This window comes from Octopus sinensis, linkage group LG8 (assembly GCF_006345805.1).
Source record: "Octopus sinensis linkage group LG8, ASM634580v1, whole genome shotgun sequence".
NCBI classification, from domain to species: Eukaryota; Metazoa; Mollusca; class Cephalopoda; order Octopoda; family Octopodidae; genus Octopus; species Octopus sinensis.
Genome location: NC_043004.1, coordinates 28,784,668 through 28,805,425, shown reverse-complemented (window position 1 = coordinate 28,805,425; position 20,758 = coordinate 28,784,668). Strand labels below are relative to the sequence as shown.

At 38.0% G+C, this 20,758-nt stretch overlaps 1 protein-coding gene across 2 annotated transcripts in view; it reads left to right on the top strand.

Moving 5' to 3' along the window:
• Nucleotides 1–20,758, top strand: part of LOC115214949 (polycomb complex protein BMI-1) — a 105,838-nt gene that overhangs the window by 71,353 nt on the left and 13,727 nt on the right. For both annotated transcript variants that reach the window (XM_029784041.2, XM_029784040.2), the window contains exons 7-8: nt 1,674–1,737; nt 16,435–16,533. In XM_029784041.2, the coding sequence (XP_029639901.1) occupies nt 1,674–1,737; nt 16,435–16,533 (163 nt within the window). The remainder of the gene's footprint in view (nt 1–1,673; nt 1,738–16,434; nt 16,534–20,758) is intronic.

Here is a 20,758-nt window from a genome sequence, read left to right as displayed (position 1 = left end):
ATACAAAGATGCAGTGAACTAAGTGAGAGTTTAAGTTGAGTGACAAAAATTGAACTTGCAGGTTGGTATACATCCAGGCTCAATTCTCAACCTGCTTCCATATATTATAGTTCTCCAATCAACAACTGAAGAGTTTAAGACTGTCTGTTCTTTGGAACTCTTATATGTCAATAACAATTATTATAACTGAGACTGTGGATGGCTGTTGAAGAAATTCTAAATGCAGATGCGAACTCTAGAATAGAAAGGCTTTAGTGTAAACTTGGCAAAAACTAAAGCTCTGGTAAGTGAGAAAAAAGATAAGACCCTGCTACTATCAGAGAAGTGGCCCTGTTTGGTGTGCAGACCATGAGTTAGTAGAAATTTCATGTGGAGTATTATTTAACATGATCTATGAGTGTACACTAAATGTGATGAAAACAGGCTGTCAGTAAACAACTTTCTTTGTTACAGATATACATGACTTGTTGGTAATCAGAACATAAATAAAATAAATTCTTCCCAATGTTTAGGAAGCTCAATAGTAGTTGATAACATTTGTTATCTTGACAACCTAATCAGTAGTGAGAGAGGAGGCTCTGAAAGTATAGTAACCAGAATAAGAACAGGGTGATAAAAGTTCAGAGAGCTATAACCTCTGCTGTAAACAGTGGGCTTTCTTTACTTTTAAGTGAATAATATGCAATATATGCATGTTTTATTTATTAAATTGTTATATGATTGAACGCCACGCGTTGTTTCTTCTTCTCCAATATTATTGTGTATATGCATGTATACATATGCTTATATATGTGCATATAAATATGTATATATGTATGTATGTATGTATTAGTTATGCTGTTGGTACCAAAAGTCTTTAGTGTTGTTAAAACTTATATGTGGGTTATTAGAAATAGTCCTTCAATTCTAGAGGGTTTCAAATACTGTGTCGAATTTCATTTCATTTAATTATGCACCTGCTGTAAGAAATATATGATCTTGGAATCTCTTTGTGTCCTATTTACATCTTGGGTAAATTGTAGGATACGTATTTTGCAACACCATTAAAAATGGCAGCAGTTTTTATTTGCTGATTAGCCCTAGTTCAATTTTAATTGAACAAATATATATGATGGAAAGTCTTCCAGTATGACAGCCAAGTGTTTTCATGTTTATGTCTAAGAACTACATTATTCAATTACCCTTTATTTAAGATGGCACAGTGTAGTATGAAGGGTATTTGTTTGCAATTTCTGACTGAATTCTCTTGTAAATGCTCACTTATTAGCCTATGCTATTTAGTAAAGAAATATATTTATTTTCATTTACATGTTAAATGTAAGTATGAAATTATGGGTTGTAATGGTTCTATAAAGTATATAAGCTATTTGGTTGAAATGTCCTATTAATAGAGCAGCAGTGGAAATCTATAGTCCTCAATATAAGCACAATTGGATCCAAAGATATGTTTTTGGCTTTGTAAACTTGTAACTAATAATTCATAATTAATCATTATGATATTAATTCTAAGAACAGTATCAATAACTATTTTATGATGAACTAAAATAACAATATCTTTCTGTCTCTATTTGTTACTATCAGTTAAGTGAAAATGTTTTTGTTATTTAGATTGTTATATAAACACTTTTTAGTCAGTAATCTGATTTGAACTTTTTAACTATCTACTTTTGTAGTTACAGTGAAGAGAGAATACGGTTTTTAACTCGTGAAAATCTGAATGGAAACACAAAGAACCAGGTAATTTGTTTTTGTTTGTTTTCAGTTTACAGGCATTTGTTTTTGTAATGTAGTGCATGCATGTGTGTGTATCTGGGTATTAGTTTTTATTGTCAAGGCATGTAGGACTCCATGATGTAATTGCTTAAATCCAGTTTCTAGTGGGTTAAAAATGTTGATGACAATGTAATCTGTACTTGGTGAACATAGCAATAGTCTAATTCCTATTCCAAGTAGCTTGGTTGTGTGAAGCTTGGGGAAGAATATATTTTAGCTGAAAACATATAAGTTAGTCTACTCCTTATCTTTTTGGTCACTAAAAGATTATGACATACAATCAGTTTCTGTTTCATACACAATTCATTTTGCTTTATTTCATAAATACCAGGACCATTTTACTTCATTTAAAACATGGAAGTCCAGTCAAAAGCCTAGAATGTTGGTGCCATATTGATCTCTTTTAATGGTAGAAGCAATATGTAGATATTGCATTCACTTCCAGCAAGAAACACAAATGCCAATACATACTCTAAACTTCCTCTAAATTTGTTGGTGCACTTCCAATTACAGATACTTAAATGCACCATTTGTCAATACGTATTGAAAAGAGCTTCCACATTTACTGCCCACTTTTCCTCAATAACAGTATGTCCTCTACAAAATTCCTCTTTAACTCTCTTCCAGTCTCACTAACACCTGAAAATTGATGAACAGCCATCAACTGTACACTTGTGTTATCTCACTCATCAGTATTTCTTTGCTTTTGACACTACGTTTGTTTGTATTTATTCATCTGTCTCTCAAATGTTGGATTGATGCTAACAGACTACAATATTTGCTCCCTGACTGTCACTCTATCAGTTCTGCTGCAATGTGAAAACCAATTTTATTGCCAACATGCATATTTCTGTATATATTAATTACCTACCTAATATCACTTCTAGTTATAAGCATACATTTGCAGATAATACTGCCATTAACTTTTCTCCAACTTTTTGCATACAAAAGTCATCCACATCCAAACATTCATTGCTTTCATTACCAGAAGCCTTCAGAACATTATTCAGTGTAAACATTGCCACCCAGACTCTTTCAACAATACCAAAATAAAATCCCTATATATATCAAAGTAAAGATACTTGTACTTCACCCCATCTGCTCTTGAACAGTAAGACATGTTTCAAACTTCAAAGCAATTATAAGCTTAATCTCCTAATTTCTGATTGATGTTATTAACAACAGTGCATATTACATTACAAAAATTGAATCCCAATTTTCCACTAAAATGCCAGGAAATGCCTCTGTCATTATCACTTGCTGAAGCTCTACACATACATATACATATGTATAAATATATGCCATCTTTCACTAGTTTACATATCTGATTTAATATTAGAGTTCTCATTTTGTTTATAGTGGTAAATGTTTAGATATTTCATCAGTATCACCGTCTTCATCTTATATTGATGTTTATGTTCCATGTTAGCATTGTTTAGATGGTTTGACAGATTGTAATGGCTCAGAGGACTGCATCATGCTCCACTGTCTGCTTTGGCATAGTTTCTGCAGTTGAATGCCCTTTACAGCATTTTCTGTGTGCTTTTTTGTGACACTAGCACTAGTGAGGTCACCATGCAGCTTGCAAGATAACAACCTCTGTCAACTGGGTGGAGCTACAGGAGAGGGAAAGGTAGCTTTATGCTAGAAGTATACGAGAGGGGGGATCATAACAGAGCACTTTTCTTGTTATAGAGGAACTAAATGGCTGTTCACATTAAAGAAGAACAGGTGGGAGTAACCGGAGTGATGATGAGATATGAGGGTGAAACTTTGAGGCACAAGGAGAGTAAAAGTGAGTGGTGACACAAGAACAGGTAGTGTAGGTGGGTATAAGTTGCAAGAGTACATGGGGAAAGTGAAAGGTGATGTGGTATGTGGAATGAAGGGTGAGGTGAATATAATGAAGAACAAGTGTTGAAGGATAAGTATATGTTGATAGGAAGGAAGGTAAAGAAGAGTAAATGATAACTGTAGAGATCACCTACTCTTCCTTACCTTATTCACCCCTGAAGCCTACCCAGTACGGTTGAAGGGTGGGTAAGGATGGAGGTGATTAATACTGCATACGAGTTGGGATGAGATAAGGGAGAGTTGTATATGGTAGTGCAGAAAATGCTCAAGAACAATAGAATAGTAATAATAATAATAATAATAATTCATTAGACAAGGGAAGGATGTGAGAAAGAAAGATGATGTGTGTGGTTGTGTAGGTTGCAAGAGTGTGAAGGGAAAGGCAGGCATAGTGCAAGGGGAGAATGAGAAATATATTATGGCTGAGGAGGAGAAATAATTCAGTAGTATAGAAGGGTAATCAATATAAAATGTGGGTGCAGATAGACAGTAATAAGAATAATGAATGGATATCAGGTGAGAAGTTACTGAGTAGTAAGAAAGATTAGTGGTTTCAGAGAAAATCTGGAGAAGTATGTGGTTCTGCTCACGTCTATTTCAGCAGCAGAATACTGCAATTAGCGAAATGATGGGTGGTGGTGTTGGCTTCAGGAAGAAATTACGTGAGGAGTCCCTGTTGTGCATATATATATATATGAATATATATATATATATATATATATATATATATATATATATATATATATATATAATAATAATAATAATAATAATAATATTAGGGAATATGATTCCAAACTTACAGGGAAAAATTCAATTTAGTAATACTAAATCAAGTTTCACAATATATACTACATGTATATAAATTAGAGAACCACCATGTAGCAATTCAACAATGATATACTTAAATCGTACCATATAGAAAAAAATTAAAGATACAATAAAACATTTACCTAGAACTAAATAAAGTATGAAATATATACAAATTCATCATCATCATCGTTTAACATCCGTTTTCCATGCTAGTATGGGTTGGACGATTTTGACTGAGGGCTGGTGAGCCAGGTGGCTGCACCAGGTTCCAGTCTTGATCTGGTAGAGTTTCTACATCTGGATGCCCTTCCTAACGCCAACCACTCCGAGAGTGTAGTGGGTGCTTTTTACGTGCCACCTGCAAATTATATACTATTTATTTATTATTTCGTACTTTATTTAATTCCAGGTAAATGTTTTATTGTATCGTTAATTTTTTTCTATATGGTATGATTTAAGTATATCATTGTTGAATTGCTACATGGTAGTTCTTCTCTAATTTATATATATATATATATATATATATAAGGATCTCATTACACTGTGGTTCTAGATTCTGAATTGAGCCTTCACTACTTCATTCCCTGTCTTCCTGGGTCTCTCTCTTTTGGAGTTCCAGCTACATTAAGTAACTAGCACTTCTTTATAAGGCTGTCCTCCACCATATGCTTCACATGTCTATACCAATGTAGCATTCAATTTTGCACCACTACATCTTATTCTTATCCCCAGTTTTTCTCTCAATACATTTGTACTTCGTTGTTCACACACACTTACACTGCACATCCAACAGAGCATGCTAGCTTCATTTTATTCTAGTCTTCTCAAGTTTTGTTCATTCAAGGCATATGTTTGACTATCATGCAGCTTCACAGTTCTAGCACAAGCATCATATGGTCTACTTTTCATTCAGAGGCATCAGGTCCTACACTCTGATGCTTTGTTTTCTCAGGAAGAAAAGAGAGTGTTGCATTGCTTCAGATTGTCATTTAGTTCGTCTTTGAAGCACAACAGTGGCCTTTCAACTGACCTTCCTATTGGGAATTGGCCAAAGAGAAGTTGCTTTGGAATTCTGATATCACTCATATTGGAGAGATGTCCTGACCATCTAAGCTGTATTTTGATGAGGATCGCTTCAGTACCTGATATGCTGCATTTTGTTAGCACCTTTGTTGCCAGTAGCATTGGTAGCTCCCTGGACTTTTTTGTTCTCATTCTTACCCAGGCTATTATGTTTTCAGAACAACCATCTCCTCCTGCTAATTATGTATCCTTGATAACAAAAGCTATTTACTGCTTTTAGTGAGCCATCTGGGCATTTAGGAGAATTTATTTCTAGTGTGCTCATAGTACATACTACTTCAATAGATCTATCACATATTATGATTATTTCCTCATTATGTAAAGCCAGTACTTTTAGGATCTCACTTTTGTCATGGCAGATTGGCCTTTTCAAGTTCAGTGAATTGCTACTCATCTTAGTCCTTTGTCATTTCCTTTGTGAGACTCAACATCTTGGTAAACTTCATCCTACATCTTCCTTTTTCACAGAACCTGTTCACATTAAGTGATTGGCACTTCTTTATGTAGCTGGTCTCATTCATACATGTCACCACACCAGTACAATCTTCTCTTTTGTACATATATCTGATTCCACTTACGTTCATTTTTTTCTCTCATTTGTATTTTGTCATACATTGCACATCCAATGAAGGGTGCTTGCCTCATTCCTTTCTAGTCATCACATATCTTCTGCATTCAGGGCTTGCATCTAACTATCATGTAGCCTTACTGTTTGTACACAGGTATCATACAATCTGCTTTTCACTCTGAGAAATATTTTGTTACCAACATGGGTAATAATTCTCAGAACTTTCTCTACCCTATTCTTACTCTAGTGACTATCTCTCCAAATATCTTCTTCCACCATTAAATTATCTAGGTAACAGAAACTATCTACTGTCCTTAGGGATCATCCTGCACATTTGAGAAAATCCAATTCTCCTTAGCATCTTCCACATACAAACACTACTTTCTTTATTTTTTCTTGATTCCAATGCATTTCTCCATAACTTGCACTCTGTACACTGTTTGGAATTCCTGCCTACACATTTCTTTGTAGAACTTTGGTCTTTTCTAAGTTAGTTTTGAGGCCTTTTAATTCCAAGTTTTGCTTCCATACTTTGAATTTATCTAAATCTATTACAGATTTTGCTATAAGAATAAAGTTGTCAGCATATAGTAGTTCCCAAGGTTAGCTGGTCTTAAATTCCTTTGTTAGAGCCTGGAGGACAGTGATGAAGAAGAGGGAACTGAGACCCAAGCTCTGGTGAACACCTACCTCTACTTTTAATTCATCAGTTAACTCTCACCTTACAGATTGTAACCCTGTGCATGGTTTGTACAGCTTTCACAAATGATTCAGATACTCCTAGCTTCTAAAGTGACCAGATCAGAGAGTGGGTTTTTTTTCTTCTGGTCAATAAATACTGAGTATAATGGTTTACTTCTGACTAAATAATTTTATTGTAGTCTTATAGTTGTATCCTACCCAACCTATATTTTTGCCACCCTTTGCCCCCCTAACTTGTACTTCTGCTGTTGCTCCAAATCTGGTTTCTCATAGTTTCTGTCTACCAAATCCTCTCACAAGGCCTTGGTTGGCCCAGGGCTATAGTGGAAGGCACTTGCCCTACATGCCACATGGTAAGCCTGAACCTTGAGACCACAAGAGTGGGAAGCAAGCTTTTCAATTGCACAAACAGGAAGCTTGCTTCTAAACCATATAGTCATGAGTTCAGTACCTATGGCAAGTGTCTTCTACTATGGCCCCAGACCAGCCAAAGCTTTGTAACCGGATTTGTTCGACAGAATCTGAAAGAAACCTGTCATATGTGTGTGTGTGTGTTTGTGCAACTTTGCCCAGACATCACGTGATGGTTGTAAACGAGCATTACCATCATACAAGTGAGCTTCATTTCTAGTTATCTGTGGGGAAACATATCTACCTATACTCCTTTACTTCTTTCAGTCATGTGACTGTGGCCATGCTGGAGTGCTGCCTTTAGTCAAGCAAATCGACCCTAGGACTTATTCTTTGTAATCCTAGTGCCTATTCTATCGGTCTCTTTTGCTGAACTGCTAAGTTACAGGGACGTAAACACACCAGCATCAGTTGTCAAGCGATGTTGGGGGGAGGGGACACAGACTCACAAACATATATACACACATTATATATATATATATATATATATATATATATATATATATCATCATCATCGTTTAGCGTCCGCTTTCCATGCTGGCATGGGTTGGACATATATATATACATATATATGATAGGCTTCTTTTAGTTTCCGTCTACCAAATCCACTCACATGGCTTTGGTCGGCCCGAGGCTATAGTAGAAGACACTTGCCCAAGGTGCCATGCAGTGGGACTGAACCCAGAACCATGTAGTTCGTAAGCAAGCTACTTACCACACAGCCACTCCTATGCCTAAAGGAAAATATTACTTTGCTTTGAAACAGCTATGGGCTGGAGACAGGAATGACATTTAGCTATAGCCAAAATTGCCTCAACAAATTCTATCTGATCCATACAAGCAAGGGAAAGTGGATGTTAAATGATGATCATAATGATATATAAACTGAACCACAAAAGAATTGTTGTACACATACTAAATAGAAACCAGTTTATAAACAGACTGGCATAGCATTGATTGAAGAGTGCTAATTAAGAAACCATTCTTACCTAATAAGACGTCATTTCCTGAAACATGTTTCATGTTACATGGTGTCACATGGTGATGGAGTGTTCCAGATCAATAACTTGTGTGTGACCACCATTAGCATTGATTGCCGCCAGGTGTCTTCTGTACATTGAATGCACCAATTGATTGAAGGCCATGGGGATAGCAGCCCACACTGTTAAAACTTGCAGTGGGTTGTACCACAGTTGACAGCCTTGGACCTATGTCATTTAGCCTTCTTTGGATGTTGTTCCACAGGTGCTCTATAGGGTTCAAGTCTGGACTTAGGGCAGGCCATGGCAGTGTCTGGGTGTTGTACTGTTGGAGGAAGTCTGTTGTCAACCTGGCAGTATGGGCATGGGTGTTGTTGTGTTGGAACACATGAGTCTGATGGTGGGCAAAGTATGACAAAATATGAGGCCTCAACACTTGGTTGATGTAGCAAGCAGTAGTTACTCTATTGCCCTGGCCTTGGCCGATGTTTTGGAAGACCACTAGTCCAAGTTTCGGTTGAGTACAATCCCATCCCATACCACGATGCTCTGTCCTCTCCATGAGTCTCTTTCCACCACACAACCATCGGTATGACTTTCACCTCATCTTCTCCAAACCCTAGCTCTGCCACAGAAATGCAATAGCAACTTTTGCCAGAGGAGACTACAGTCCTCCACTGCTGATATCACCAATTCTGACGTTTTTGAGCCCACTGCAGATGTGTCCATTGTTAACAATCTGTGAGGATGGGGCCCCCTAGCCAGACATTGACAAGACATTGAAAGATCTCAGCCAGTGGTGAAATGTCTTTGTACTAATGAGTCTGTGGTGAGTGCTTATGATCTGCCTAGCTGATTCTGTTTCCCTCTGGAATTGGTCCTGCAAGTGCTGTCGGTGCCTGGATGATCATCTGTGCTATTTGTGGCATTGTATCATTCCCTCAGCCCCTCAATTGTCCGAATACTGTAGTTCAAGTCATTAGCAATGACCCATGGATGTTGACCAGCATAGAGACATCCGATGGCTTGCTCCTTCTGATTTCATGTCAGTCTTGGCATGCTTGCTGCATTCTGGAAACGAATATCAGGCTGGTAAACTAGGATGCTGTTTATACCCAATGAGTCAATGTTTTGCACGTGCATCATGCTTTTCATAAAGATGTATTCACAAGCATTACCATGTTCACAAGAAGTGAACGAGTTCGAACCCTACATGCAATCCTTGTGTTTTCAAAAGATTGTGGTGTTGTGGTCAGTAATATCTTCCCGATGTCAAATTACCTAGAAATGTGATAAAATCCATATAATCTCAATATTATGTGTGAAATAAATAATCTATTAGAGTGCAACATTTCTTTTGTAGTTCAGTATATATATATATATATATATATATAGTAAAATAAGGATTCTGATAGAATTAGGTACTTGAAAAGATATGAATCAGGTAGGGTTGGATAAACCTGTGGTTCTGGCCTATGGTTGGTAAGTATTAAATAGGATATTCTGGTTGTGTACACAGAGAAAACCAACCCCATGAGTATTTAACACCTACGGGCTGGTCCAAAGAATATATTATGTTGAATTATACATTGTCGGTATAGTCGAGGGTGTCCGACAAATTGTAAATCTCATTGGTGTGTTATAATCAAATGGATAATTATCAGCTCATTACAGCTGTTTCTTACACTTTTTTTTTGATAGAATAATGAGAACATTACTCCATTATAAGAAATTGTAATCATCAGATGAAACGTAATTTTACAAACCAAAGAATACAGCAAGGTTGTGGCTGATATCTGTTGAGGCTAACTCTGAAATGGGAGAATGATCAACAAAGTTGACCATTGTGGGCATTAGGGGATGGGGTTAGGTTAAGAGTATAGTTTGTGAAAGGGTGTAATATGATATTTAAGGTCAGTGACCTGGGTGAGTTAGGAGTCTGCTAGATTGGTTCTTTGGTAGGCTGGAGTGGAATGTAAATGATACTATAGTAGGCTGGGAGAGGACTGAAGATAAATTAAAGATAAAGAATAAAGATAGTGAAAAATAAAAGTGAAGGAAAATAAATGCATACAGGCCTATTAGGCATAGGGTTGGGGTTTAGGATTTGTTAACTAAGGGAGAAGGGCAGAGATATACAGAATTTAGGGGTATTCTGTGGATATAGGATGAAAGTTGGAGAAGGGTACAAAGGCAATCGAGTAATAAGATCTAACTTTTAAGGAATTGTAGTGTGAAGCAGGAATGGTTTATCTGATACAGTGGAAAGATACAGGGTGTTGTTTTAGACATGAATATGTTATATGAGTTAGTGGGGATCACTTGTAATATTAGGACATGTTTGCCCAGAGAGGAAAGACCTAGTAGTAATAGTAGAGTACTACTTATCATTGAGTAGTTCAAAGAAACAGGGTGTTATATAATAAAGTACACCTTGTACGGAGTTAGAGGAAGAACCAGATGGGATATTAAAGAAAGCCAGCAGTAGGAAGTAGTCTAATTATTAACAATTTGAAGTGTTATATAGGTGGCGTTTATATTATTTAATTAGTATAATCACCATTGTGTGAATCAGGTAATGCAACTCCTGACAATAGTCAAGGGTAAGAGGTTTGGATAGTGTGTTCCATCTGGAATTTCTTTCCTAATTATGTTACAGTTTCCATTATGAAAGCAAAATCATCAGCATGTAGTAGTCCCCAAGAGCAGCTGGTTTTAAATTCTTCTGTTGTGACTTGGAGGATAATGTTGAATAAGAAGAGACTGAGAATTGATCCTTAGTGAATGCCTGCCTTCACACACTCACAGAATTCCATCACTGTATTCATGATTAACTCTCACCTTACTGACAGCACCACTGTACATGGATTGTACAGATTTCACAAGTCTATCCCTAACTTCCTTAGAGGCCACCATATCACAGAGTGGGAGACTCCTGTTGAGGGCTTTCTCCAGGTCATAAATGCCAAGTACCATGGTTTATTCTTAAATAAATACTTCCTCAGCTGTTATCTTACCAGGAAGATAACATCAGTAGTCCTTCTCCCAGGCACAATACCAAAGTATATCTCATCAAGTCTTAGTTTGTGTCTTATTAACCCTCTGAAACCTAATCACACACAGATATTGAATGCACCACCCTAATCTCCCAGTGAGTTTCACTGAAAACTTTTAATTCTAGAATATATGCTGAAAGATATGCTTGTTTCACAACAAGGATACAAAATGGTGAAAAATGATAAAATACAAGATGTTCAAATCGTTTTTCACTAATCAGTGGTTACACCAGAAAATAGTCTTTGACTGTTTTGGCAGGCCCTTATACTGAGCACCAGGATTTGCTCTCTTAGTTCTTCCTATGTTTCTCCATGCACACAGCACAATGATTGTTTGTGGTTGTATGTTCAACTCTGGACACACAAGAAGTGCGGCAGTATCATTGAAAGACTAAAGGTAGAAAGTAGTCTGTAGATGTGGCAGATGTGTAGGTACAATAAATACCAGGAATGTTTAAAAAATAGACTTCCTCAAATGTCAGTGATGATCCTTAGAATAGGGGACAGTTTTCGTTTTCTAGTGGGGAGGTTGTTCTGAAAGTATAGCTGCTAGAATAGGAATGGGCTGGGGGATATTCAGAGAGCTAGTACTTTTGATAGTAATGAAGGGCCTCTCCCTCAGACTGAAAGGCAGATTGTATGATGCTTGTGTACAGACAGCTATGCTACATGGCTGTGAAACGTGAGCTATGACTACTGACGATATGCAAAGGCTTGAAAGAAATGAAGCCAGTATGCTCTGCTGGATGGGTACTGTTAGGATGCATATACAACCGAGTATAAGAGATTTTAAAGAAAAACTGGGTATATGAGGCATCAGATGTAGTGTGCAAGAGAGAAGACTCCAATGGTATGGTCATGTAATACATATGAATGAAGACAGTTTTATCAAGAGGTGCCGGTCTCTAATTTTAGAGGGAACATATAGAAGGGCTAGGCCCAGGAAGACTGATGAAGTGGTGAGAAAGGATCTACAGATGTTGGGACTCAGAGACAGGTGAACAGAGGACTGAGACCCCTGGCAGTCTGCTGTGCTTGAGAAAACATGCCAAGCTAAGTAAAAGCATGGTTCTTGCATACAGGTTTGTTCCCTGCATCTCTCTCCAGCTGAACATTTCTAATCTTGCAGGCTTGTGGTTGTTGGTACCCCATGAAATACATCTGTGCCAGTACTGCTTGAAAACACCTTGTACACTCTGTACAGTGGTTGGCATTAGGAAACCATAGAAACCATGCCAAAATGGACATGGGGTCTTAGGCAGCTCTTCGGCTGGCCAGCTCCTGTCAAACCGTCCAACCCATGCCCGCTTAGAAAATGAATATTAGATGATGATGATCTGATACATATACATATCTTCATATATATGCAAATAAATGCATAGATATACCCATATATATATATATAAATTAAATTAGAGATAAAACCACTATTAGGCAAATCAAACAGTGAAAAACATAAACCAAAACATAGAAATAAAATTAATTAATATAATATATAAAATATAATATTCAAAATTTAAATTATTTAAATTTAAAGTTAAAAATTTAAATTATTAATTTATATTTATAAATTTATATATATATATATATATTATATATATATATATATATATATATAAAATTTATACTGTAAAATTAGATTTAATCCTAAATCTAACTTTTCCCTGTAAGTTTGGATTTACTCCCTAATATTATTATTATTATTATATATATATATATATATATGCCTATATATGAAGGGGTACCCAAGAGTAACTGGAAATGTTCTTTGTGGGACAAGATCATTGTAGTTCTGGCTTCTACTGCTAGAAACCATTTAATGTGACACCCAGGCATCAGTCTGCCAACCAGCAGTGTTCTGTGAGGTTCTACTGCCACGTGGTGCATATTTATTTTATACTGCTTCTCCCTTGATCGTCAATTTTTGTGATGGCTGAAACAAAAGAACAGTGTGCTTCCATGAAATTCTGTTTTCTGCCAGGGAAAATGGCAGCTGAAACAGTTGTCATGCCTCAGACAGCATACTAAGATGCTGCCATTAGCAAAACACAAGTTAGCAAGCAGTTTTCACACTTTAGGAATTGTCACTTGTTGCTTGAAGACCAACCTCGTTCAGAGCAACCATCAACCTCCTGAACAAATGAAAATATCATGAAAATTCATGTACTGGTCTTTGAGGGCTATCGCCAAACAATTGACAAACTTGTTGATATGTGTCCTGGGGCTCCTGCCAATGAATTTTGAGTGAGGAATTGCAAATGAAAAGAATTGCAGCAAAATTTGTACTTTGCTTGTCACAACTGGAAGCGTGTTGTGAACTGAAAGAACAGTTGGAAGTTGATCCGGACCTTTTTTTGGCAGGTCATGACTGGTATCAAAAGCTAGTGCTACAGCTACAACCTGAAAACGAAGCAGCAATCAATCAGTGGAAGAATTTGATGTCACCATGCCCCAAAATAGCACGTCAAGTCAAGTCCAATGTCAAGACGATGCTGATTTGTTTCATTGGTGTGAAAGGAATTGTCCACACAGAATTTGTTACTCCTGCTCAGACTGTTAACCAGATATTTTACTGAGCACTTTTGAAGCATTTGCAAGACATGGTGAGATTAAGACGCCCCGACCTGTGGCAAAGTGGAAAGTGGTAGTTTCATTATGACAATGTGCCTGTGCACACTGCCTTGAGTGTGAGACGTTTTTGACCAAAAATGGCATGACCCCTCTTACCCACCCCTCCTATTCACCCAGTCTTGTCCTCTGCAATTTCTTTTTTTGTTCCTCCAAATGAAAAATATCCTTAAAGGAAAATGTTTCGCAAATGTGGAAGAGGTGAAGTAAAAAATGATGGAGGTGTTAAAAGGCATCACTTTGCATGAGTTTCAGCACTGCCTTGAACAGTGGGAAACATGTCTGGACCAAGGCATTGTTTCAAATGGAGACTACTTTGAAAGCAATAAAAGTGTAAACATGTGAATCTAAGTGAATAAAATAATATTGCAAATTTCCGGTTCCTTTTGGGTACCCCCTCATATATACATCACCGTCATTTGAATAAATACATATATATATATATATATATACACACACACACACGCATACACACCATCATTATTTAAATACATATATGTATATATACACATCGCCATTTAAATAAATATATATAGACACATCATCACTCAACATCCGATGTCCATGGTGGCATGGGTTGGATGGTTTGACCAGGGCTGGAAGGCTGCATCAGACTCCAGTCTGTTTTGGAATGGCTTTTACAACTGGATGCCCTTCCTAACACCAACCACTCTGAGAGTATATTGGGTACTTTTTTACGCGCCACTGGCATGGGTGCCATTTGCGTAACACCAGTATATGTCACAACTGCAGTTTTACTTTGTTTAGTGGGTCTTCTTCTCAAGCATGGCATAATGCCAAATGGACTTGGTTTTTACCTCTATGAAGCCCAATGCTCGAAAGGTGCTTTTACATGCCATTTGCATAACACTGGTATCCGCCACGACTGCCATTTTCACTTGGCTTGATGGGTCTTCTTCTCAAGCACAACATAATGCCAAAGGTGTCAGTCATTGCCTCTGTGAGGCCCAACACTCGAAAGGAGCTCAACCACTCTGTCTCCATGAAGCTCAACGCTCAAAAGATGCTCTTTATGTGCCACCTGCACAGGTGCAAGCTATGTCACACCAGCATCAGCCACAACTGTGATTTCACTTGGCCTGACAGGTCTTCTCAAGCACAGCATATCGCCAAAGGTCTTGGTCACTAGTCATTGCCTCTGTGAAGCCCAAAGTTCAGAGATCATGCTTCAACACCTCATCCCATGTTTTCCTGGGTCTGCTTCTACTACAAGTTCCCTTCTTTACTCAGCTGTCCTTGTCTATATGCATTACATGACAATACCAGCACATTCGTCTCTTGCACACCATGTCTGATTCCTCTTATGCCTAACGTTTCTCTCAAGATGCTTACACTCTGTCAAACATGCACACTGACATTGCACATCCAGCAAAGCATACTGGCTTCATTTCTTTCAAGCCTACACATGTCCTCAGCTGTCACAGCCCATGTTTCACTGCCATGTAGTATAGCTGTTCACACACAAGCATCATACACTCTGTCTTTCACCCTGAGAGAGAGGCTCTTTGTTGCCAGCAGAGGCAGGATCTCTCTAAACTTTATCCAACCTAATCTTATTCTGACAGCTATGCTCTTGGAGCATCCACCTCCACTATTAACTTGATCACCAAGGTAACGGAAGCTATCTACTACCTCTAGCTTACTCCCCTTGCAGGTGATGGAGTCTATTTTCTGTACATTTTTGTATGTTTATGGTACCTGTGCATCTACCACACACAAAAGCTATTTTCCCTGTTAACCTTTCTCTGATATTACTGCACCTTTTATGTGTCCAAAGCTTTCACTGGTGTATCTTACAGTGTTACTACCTACACCTTTTCTACAGATCAAGCAGTGTCATCTACCTGAAGGGACTTATGATTTGTCTGCCTTCCTATTTACTAAGACTTTGGTTTTTGCTAAGTTAACTCAATGGCCCTTCGATTCTAGACCTTGCTTCCATACCTGGAACTTCTTTTCTAGTTTTGGTAGTGATTCAGCTATAAGAACAAGGTCATCAGCATAGAGGAACTCCCAGGGGCAGCCTGTCTTGAATTCCTCTGTTATTGCCTGGAGGACTATGATGAACAAGAGAGTACTTAGGACCAATCCTTGGTGAACCCCTACTTGTTCCCTGTATTCTTCGCTGTACTCATTGCCAATCCTCACCTTGTTACTAGTAGTGTCTCTGTACATGGCATGTACAACTCTCACTTGTCTATCTCTAATTTCTGCATTGACCACCAGATAAGGGATCAGGGGACCCTGTCAAAAGCTTTCTCCAAGTCAAAAAAAGCTAAGTACAGAGGTTTATCTTTGGCTATGTATTTCTCCTGCAGTTGCCTTACCAGAAATATAGCATCAGTGGTGCTTCTCCCTGGTACAAAACCAAGCTGCATCTTATCTTGACTAATTCTCCCACTAATTAGTTAGGCTATGATATCTGTGTGTGTGTGTGACTATTTATAGCATCCATTTTATATTATATTCTAGCATCTCTAGAATGCAAAACAAAAAAATATATTTTCAAAAGAATTTTTATGTATACCTTTTTATTTGGCAATTTCAGGGCAAAGAAATTCGTTATCTGCTGTGTCCTGCAGCTTTCACAGTTGCACATTTAAAGAAATTTCTGCGAATGAAATTTGAATTATCACAGCGCTATGAGGTGAGTCATTCCTTAACAATTTGCCTAACGTGATCCTATGTCTGTATTTTTTTATATTCTTTTACCATCTCCAGTATTTTTACCTCCATTTATCTTCTGTAAGGTTCTAGATTTTATTTTCTTGCAAGAGTTGCTTCTAGGAAGGACATCTTGGTCATAAAGACATACTTAACAGATAGAAATAATAATTAGTTAAATTAAAAAATAGAACAAAACTCATCCCTGAACGAAAATTCTCACAAGGGATAACTAAATACAATATTTGCAAGTAAAGAGGGGTTAAAAATTCAATATGCTTCAATGTAGGGAATTAATGATTTATTCCTTATTAGAATTTCAACTTGTTATTGTCAATATCATTTTTATGTTTAGTTGTATAATTGAACAAAATCATTTCAATCCTACTATGTTACAACTCTGTTGTGTTTTATTTATTTTTTTATTACTACTTCCACAAATATTACTACCCTTATTACTATCATCATCCTTGCTGTCATCATGACCATTATGGCAGTGTTATCCCTGAAATGGTAGTAATCAAGTTATATATTTTTGCAATACATTTTGTGTCCGTTTCTTTATAATTGTTTTTTTTCGAATTCAGCTTGAATCATGTTTACCTTTTGCATACTTATTAGGGTTGGTTATATTGCTTTTCTCTTAAAATATGTCAAAGTTAGAAACCTTTTTTCTTCAGAATCATCATTCTATATCTGATTTTCCTTGTCACCTATTCTGAGATATTGTCTGTGACAGAAATAAAAAGTGTCCTATACTCTCTCACTATTAATTTTTAACTAGAGTTTCTTCTCTGCTAGATGAATTGCCAGGATGTAGCTTGCAAGATCTGTGTCTCTTCCATTCATTCCTCACTTATTAGATTATCCATCCTCTTATCGTTAGGGTAGTGTGTTCACACAAGCAAGAATAAATAAACACAATATACAGATTTTACTTTCCCTGTTTCATTGAGTCCATATCTTGCAGGTAATCAGCTTTACCTGTCATCATTCTGGTGGTGAGTAAACCATTCATGTAGTAATTGGCTCTAATTATGCAGCAGAAATTTTACACCACACTATTTATTGCAAGGCAAACTTTATCACTTCATTTTGACTGTTTGAAGTAAGTGGTAGATTAAATATAGCTATGGACTTTAGTGCCTACCTCAACAGCCTGGTCACACACACTTCTCATTGTGAAAGCAAGGCACTGCAATAGGCTGTTAACAACAACTGATATATGAGAAGTATCAAGTGGTTGCAGCAGGGACAAATCACCTGTTTTGCTGTTTTGTTGTTAAAAATATGGGTTCATAGTTTTAGATAGAGTGCTAATGATAGCGAGGAAGCTAGTTAGCAAGTTAGCAGAAGTGGTTAGAAAAGGCATAGCAATCAATGTGCTTAATGTCTTCAGCACAAAACACAAAAGCTGCATTGTCAGAGATAGAGCTCATAAGGTAAAACAAGCAGGAACAAAAGCAATTTGATGGGTATAAGTTAGGAGGTGCTCTGTGGTCACAAAGTCACAATTCAGGCCTTGACATACCGTGAAGGGCACATAGTATTTTGCCATAAACAAATGTGCACTGCATTCCAGCAGCACTTTAATTGACTTTTTGAAGTAAGTGGTAGATAAGATATGGTTATGGACTGCAGTTCCTACCTCAACAGCCTGGCCACACACTTCTCACTGGAAAAGCAAAGCACTTCAATAGGCCAATATCAACAAATGATATATGGGAGGTATTGAGTAGTTGCGGAAGGGACAAATCACCTGGTTTAGATGATCTGCCTTATAAGATTTGCAGTTATATGTCAGACTTGGTTGGTGATCTCTTTGCAAGTGTTCACTGCAACTGGCTTCAGAATAGAATTCCCAGTTCTGTGAGCTGTGGTTTGTGATTGCTGCTGAGAAGGAATGCGAACAAAGGGGATATTATTGTTAATTTCTGGATCATAACCCTTCTGAATGTAGAATTTTAGATTTTGACCTGGGTGTAGGAGCGAGGTTAGCACTTGTTTGTAGGTTATTTGGGAAAACACGAATGTATGCAATCCCAATAGATCCATCTATCACACAACTTCCACCTTGGCCTTATGTGATTCACCTTGGAGAGAGCAGGTAACAAATCTGGCATTGGTGGGCCTTGGTCATTTTGAATCAGTTGCAGCTTTCGGCAGGATCAATCATTGCTACTTAGCAGCAGTCCTAAAAACAGCCAGTTTCAGAGGTTGGATTTCATTCATGCATAGCGAGAGTTACTCAGTGGTCAAAGTGTATGACCAACACCACTCATTATTTACATTTCCTTGGAGGTAGTCCTGTTGACTACTACTACCTAATTTTTATCGTTTAGAAAGTTGTGTGACCACTCTCCAAGTTTTCCAACTATGCTGTGATTATGCAGCTTATAGCATATATCATGGTCAACTTTATCAAAAGATTTTGCAAAGTCAAACTATATGACATCCACATTTGAGTTGTTGGTTAGCTTCTTAAACACCCAGCTGTAGTGCTGCAAGAGCTGTGCCAGGCAGCTTCTACTTGGTTGAAAACTGTGCTGAGTGTTGTTCAGCAAGTCATTCTCGTCAAGGAATGCAATTAGTTTCCATCTGACTATCTGTTCCATGAGTTTGCTCTTTTGTGAGATCCCCACACATACGCACACAGTCATACACATATATATGTGTATATATGTATATATGTGTGTGTGTGTATGTATGTTTGTATATATGTATGCATACATAGGTGTGTGGGATTTTAGAAATAGGGAGGGAAGAAGGTTACTGGGAGTCTATAGTGCTAATGGCTTGTTGATCTGCAACATTAACCTATCAACCTTTTGATCACCTATTGAATCCGGTACGCACAAAAGCCAGGTTGACTACATTCTCACTATAAAGCAAGGTAGGCAGATACTTGTGAATGCAAAGTCCTTTCTTGATGAAGAATGTACTTCCCAACATAGGATAGTAGTAACTTCAGACTTTGTATCAGTGGTCTCAGAGATGCAAACTAATCTGGGAAAGGAAGATCTGAAAGTTTAGGAATCTTTCAGTCAGATTTAGCTTGGCTTCTTGACTCATGCTCTTGTTTGATGGGGCTGGGGTCATTTCCAAGTGAGTGGTTTCATAGACATCATCATGCATAGAGCCGACTAGGTCCACCAGTGATCTCCATCACAGTGGTCTCATGCCAGCCCCTGTACATCCTCCAAGGTGACATTGAGCCTCTAGAGATCTTCCCCATTTACATCCAGCCAGATTGGTACAGATCCTGCCAAGAAAACCTCTTCCAGCCTGCAGTTGTCCTGTCAAATGAGAGTAAAGTCCTGGTAGGGTCATCTAGCAGGAGACAGGACATGTCCATACTGGTGCATGTGACAGACAGCTATGAAGTGGGAGGCTGCAGCTTGATGCATGCACACATGCAGTTCTTTGCTGGAAATGTGATGGTACCATCTGATGTTCTCTGGTTCTCAGAGCTTTGCTGTATCTTCGAGAGGAGTCATGATTCTGTTCCATAGAGGAGAATAGAGAGGACCGATGTGTTGTTGACGTGGTGTTTTGTCTTCTGAGAGATAGTGCAGTGGTGCCATAGGGGCTTCCATAGGGATCAGGCCACATTTGTGGTTGATCTTCAGGGTCAGATCTCCATTGTTGATAACTGTGGAGTCCAGGTAGATGAAGGAGCTGACAAACACTTCAACATCATCAGGGCCAATATGGAGAGGAGGGAGGACGGCCCAGGCCATCTCTGACATGAATCCTTCTCAACTGTGCTCTTTCTACTATGAGAAGCAGATGCCACCTACTACAATCCAGATTCATGCTGAAACAATCTACTGCCGACCGTAATTTTCCCCTTCATCTTATCACTGAAAGATCTTAGGAGTTGCGCAAAGATTGCCACCTCTACACTACCTTCATCGACCCCAAGGCAACTTTCAACATGGTCAACCACACATCTCTCTAGAAAATTCTCGAGGTTATTAGTCTACCTCCCAAGATCTCCACCCTCTATAGCAGTGCTGAGAGCTGCCTGCAAATGAACAGGAAGGACGCTGGCTGGTTCCCCATCAATAGCAGTGTTAGACAGAGCTACATGGCCACTCATGGTCTCTGTAAGTGAGTCTGGTGTTACCTTCGGGAACTACCACCTTACTGACCTGGAATATGTGAACAATATCACCCTTTTCAGCAACTCAATTCACCAGCTCAGA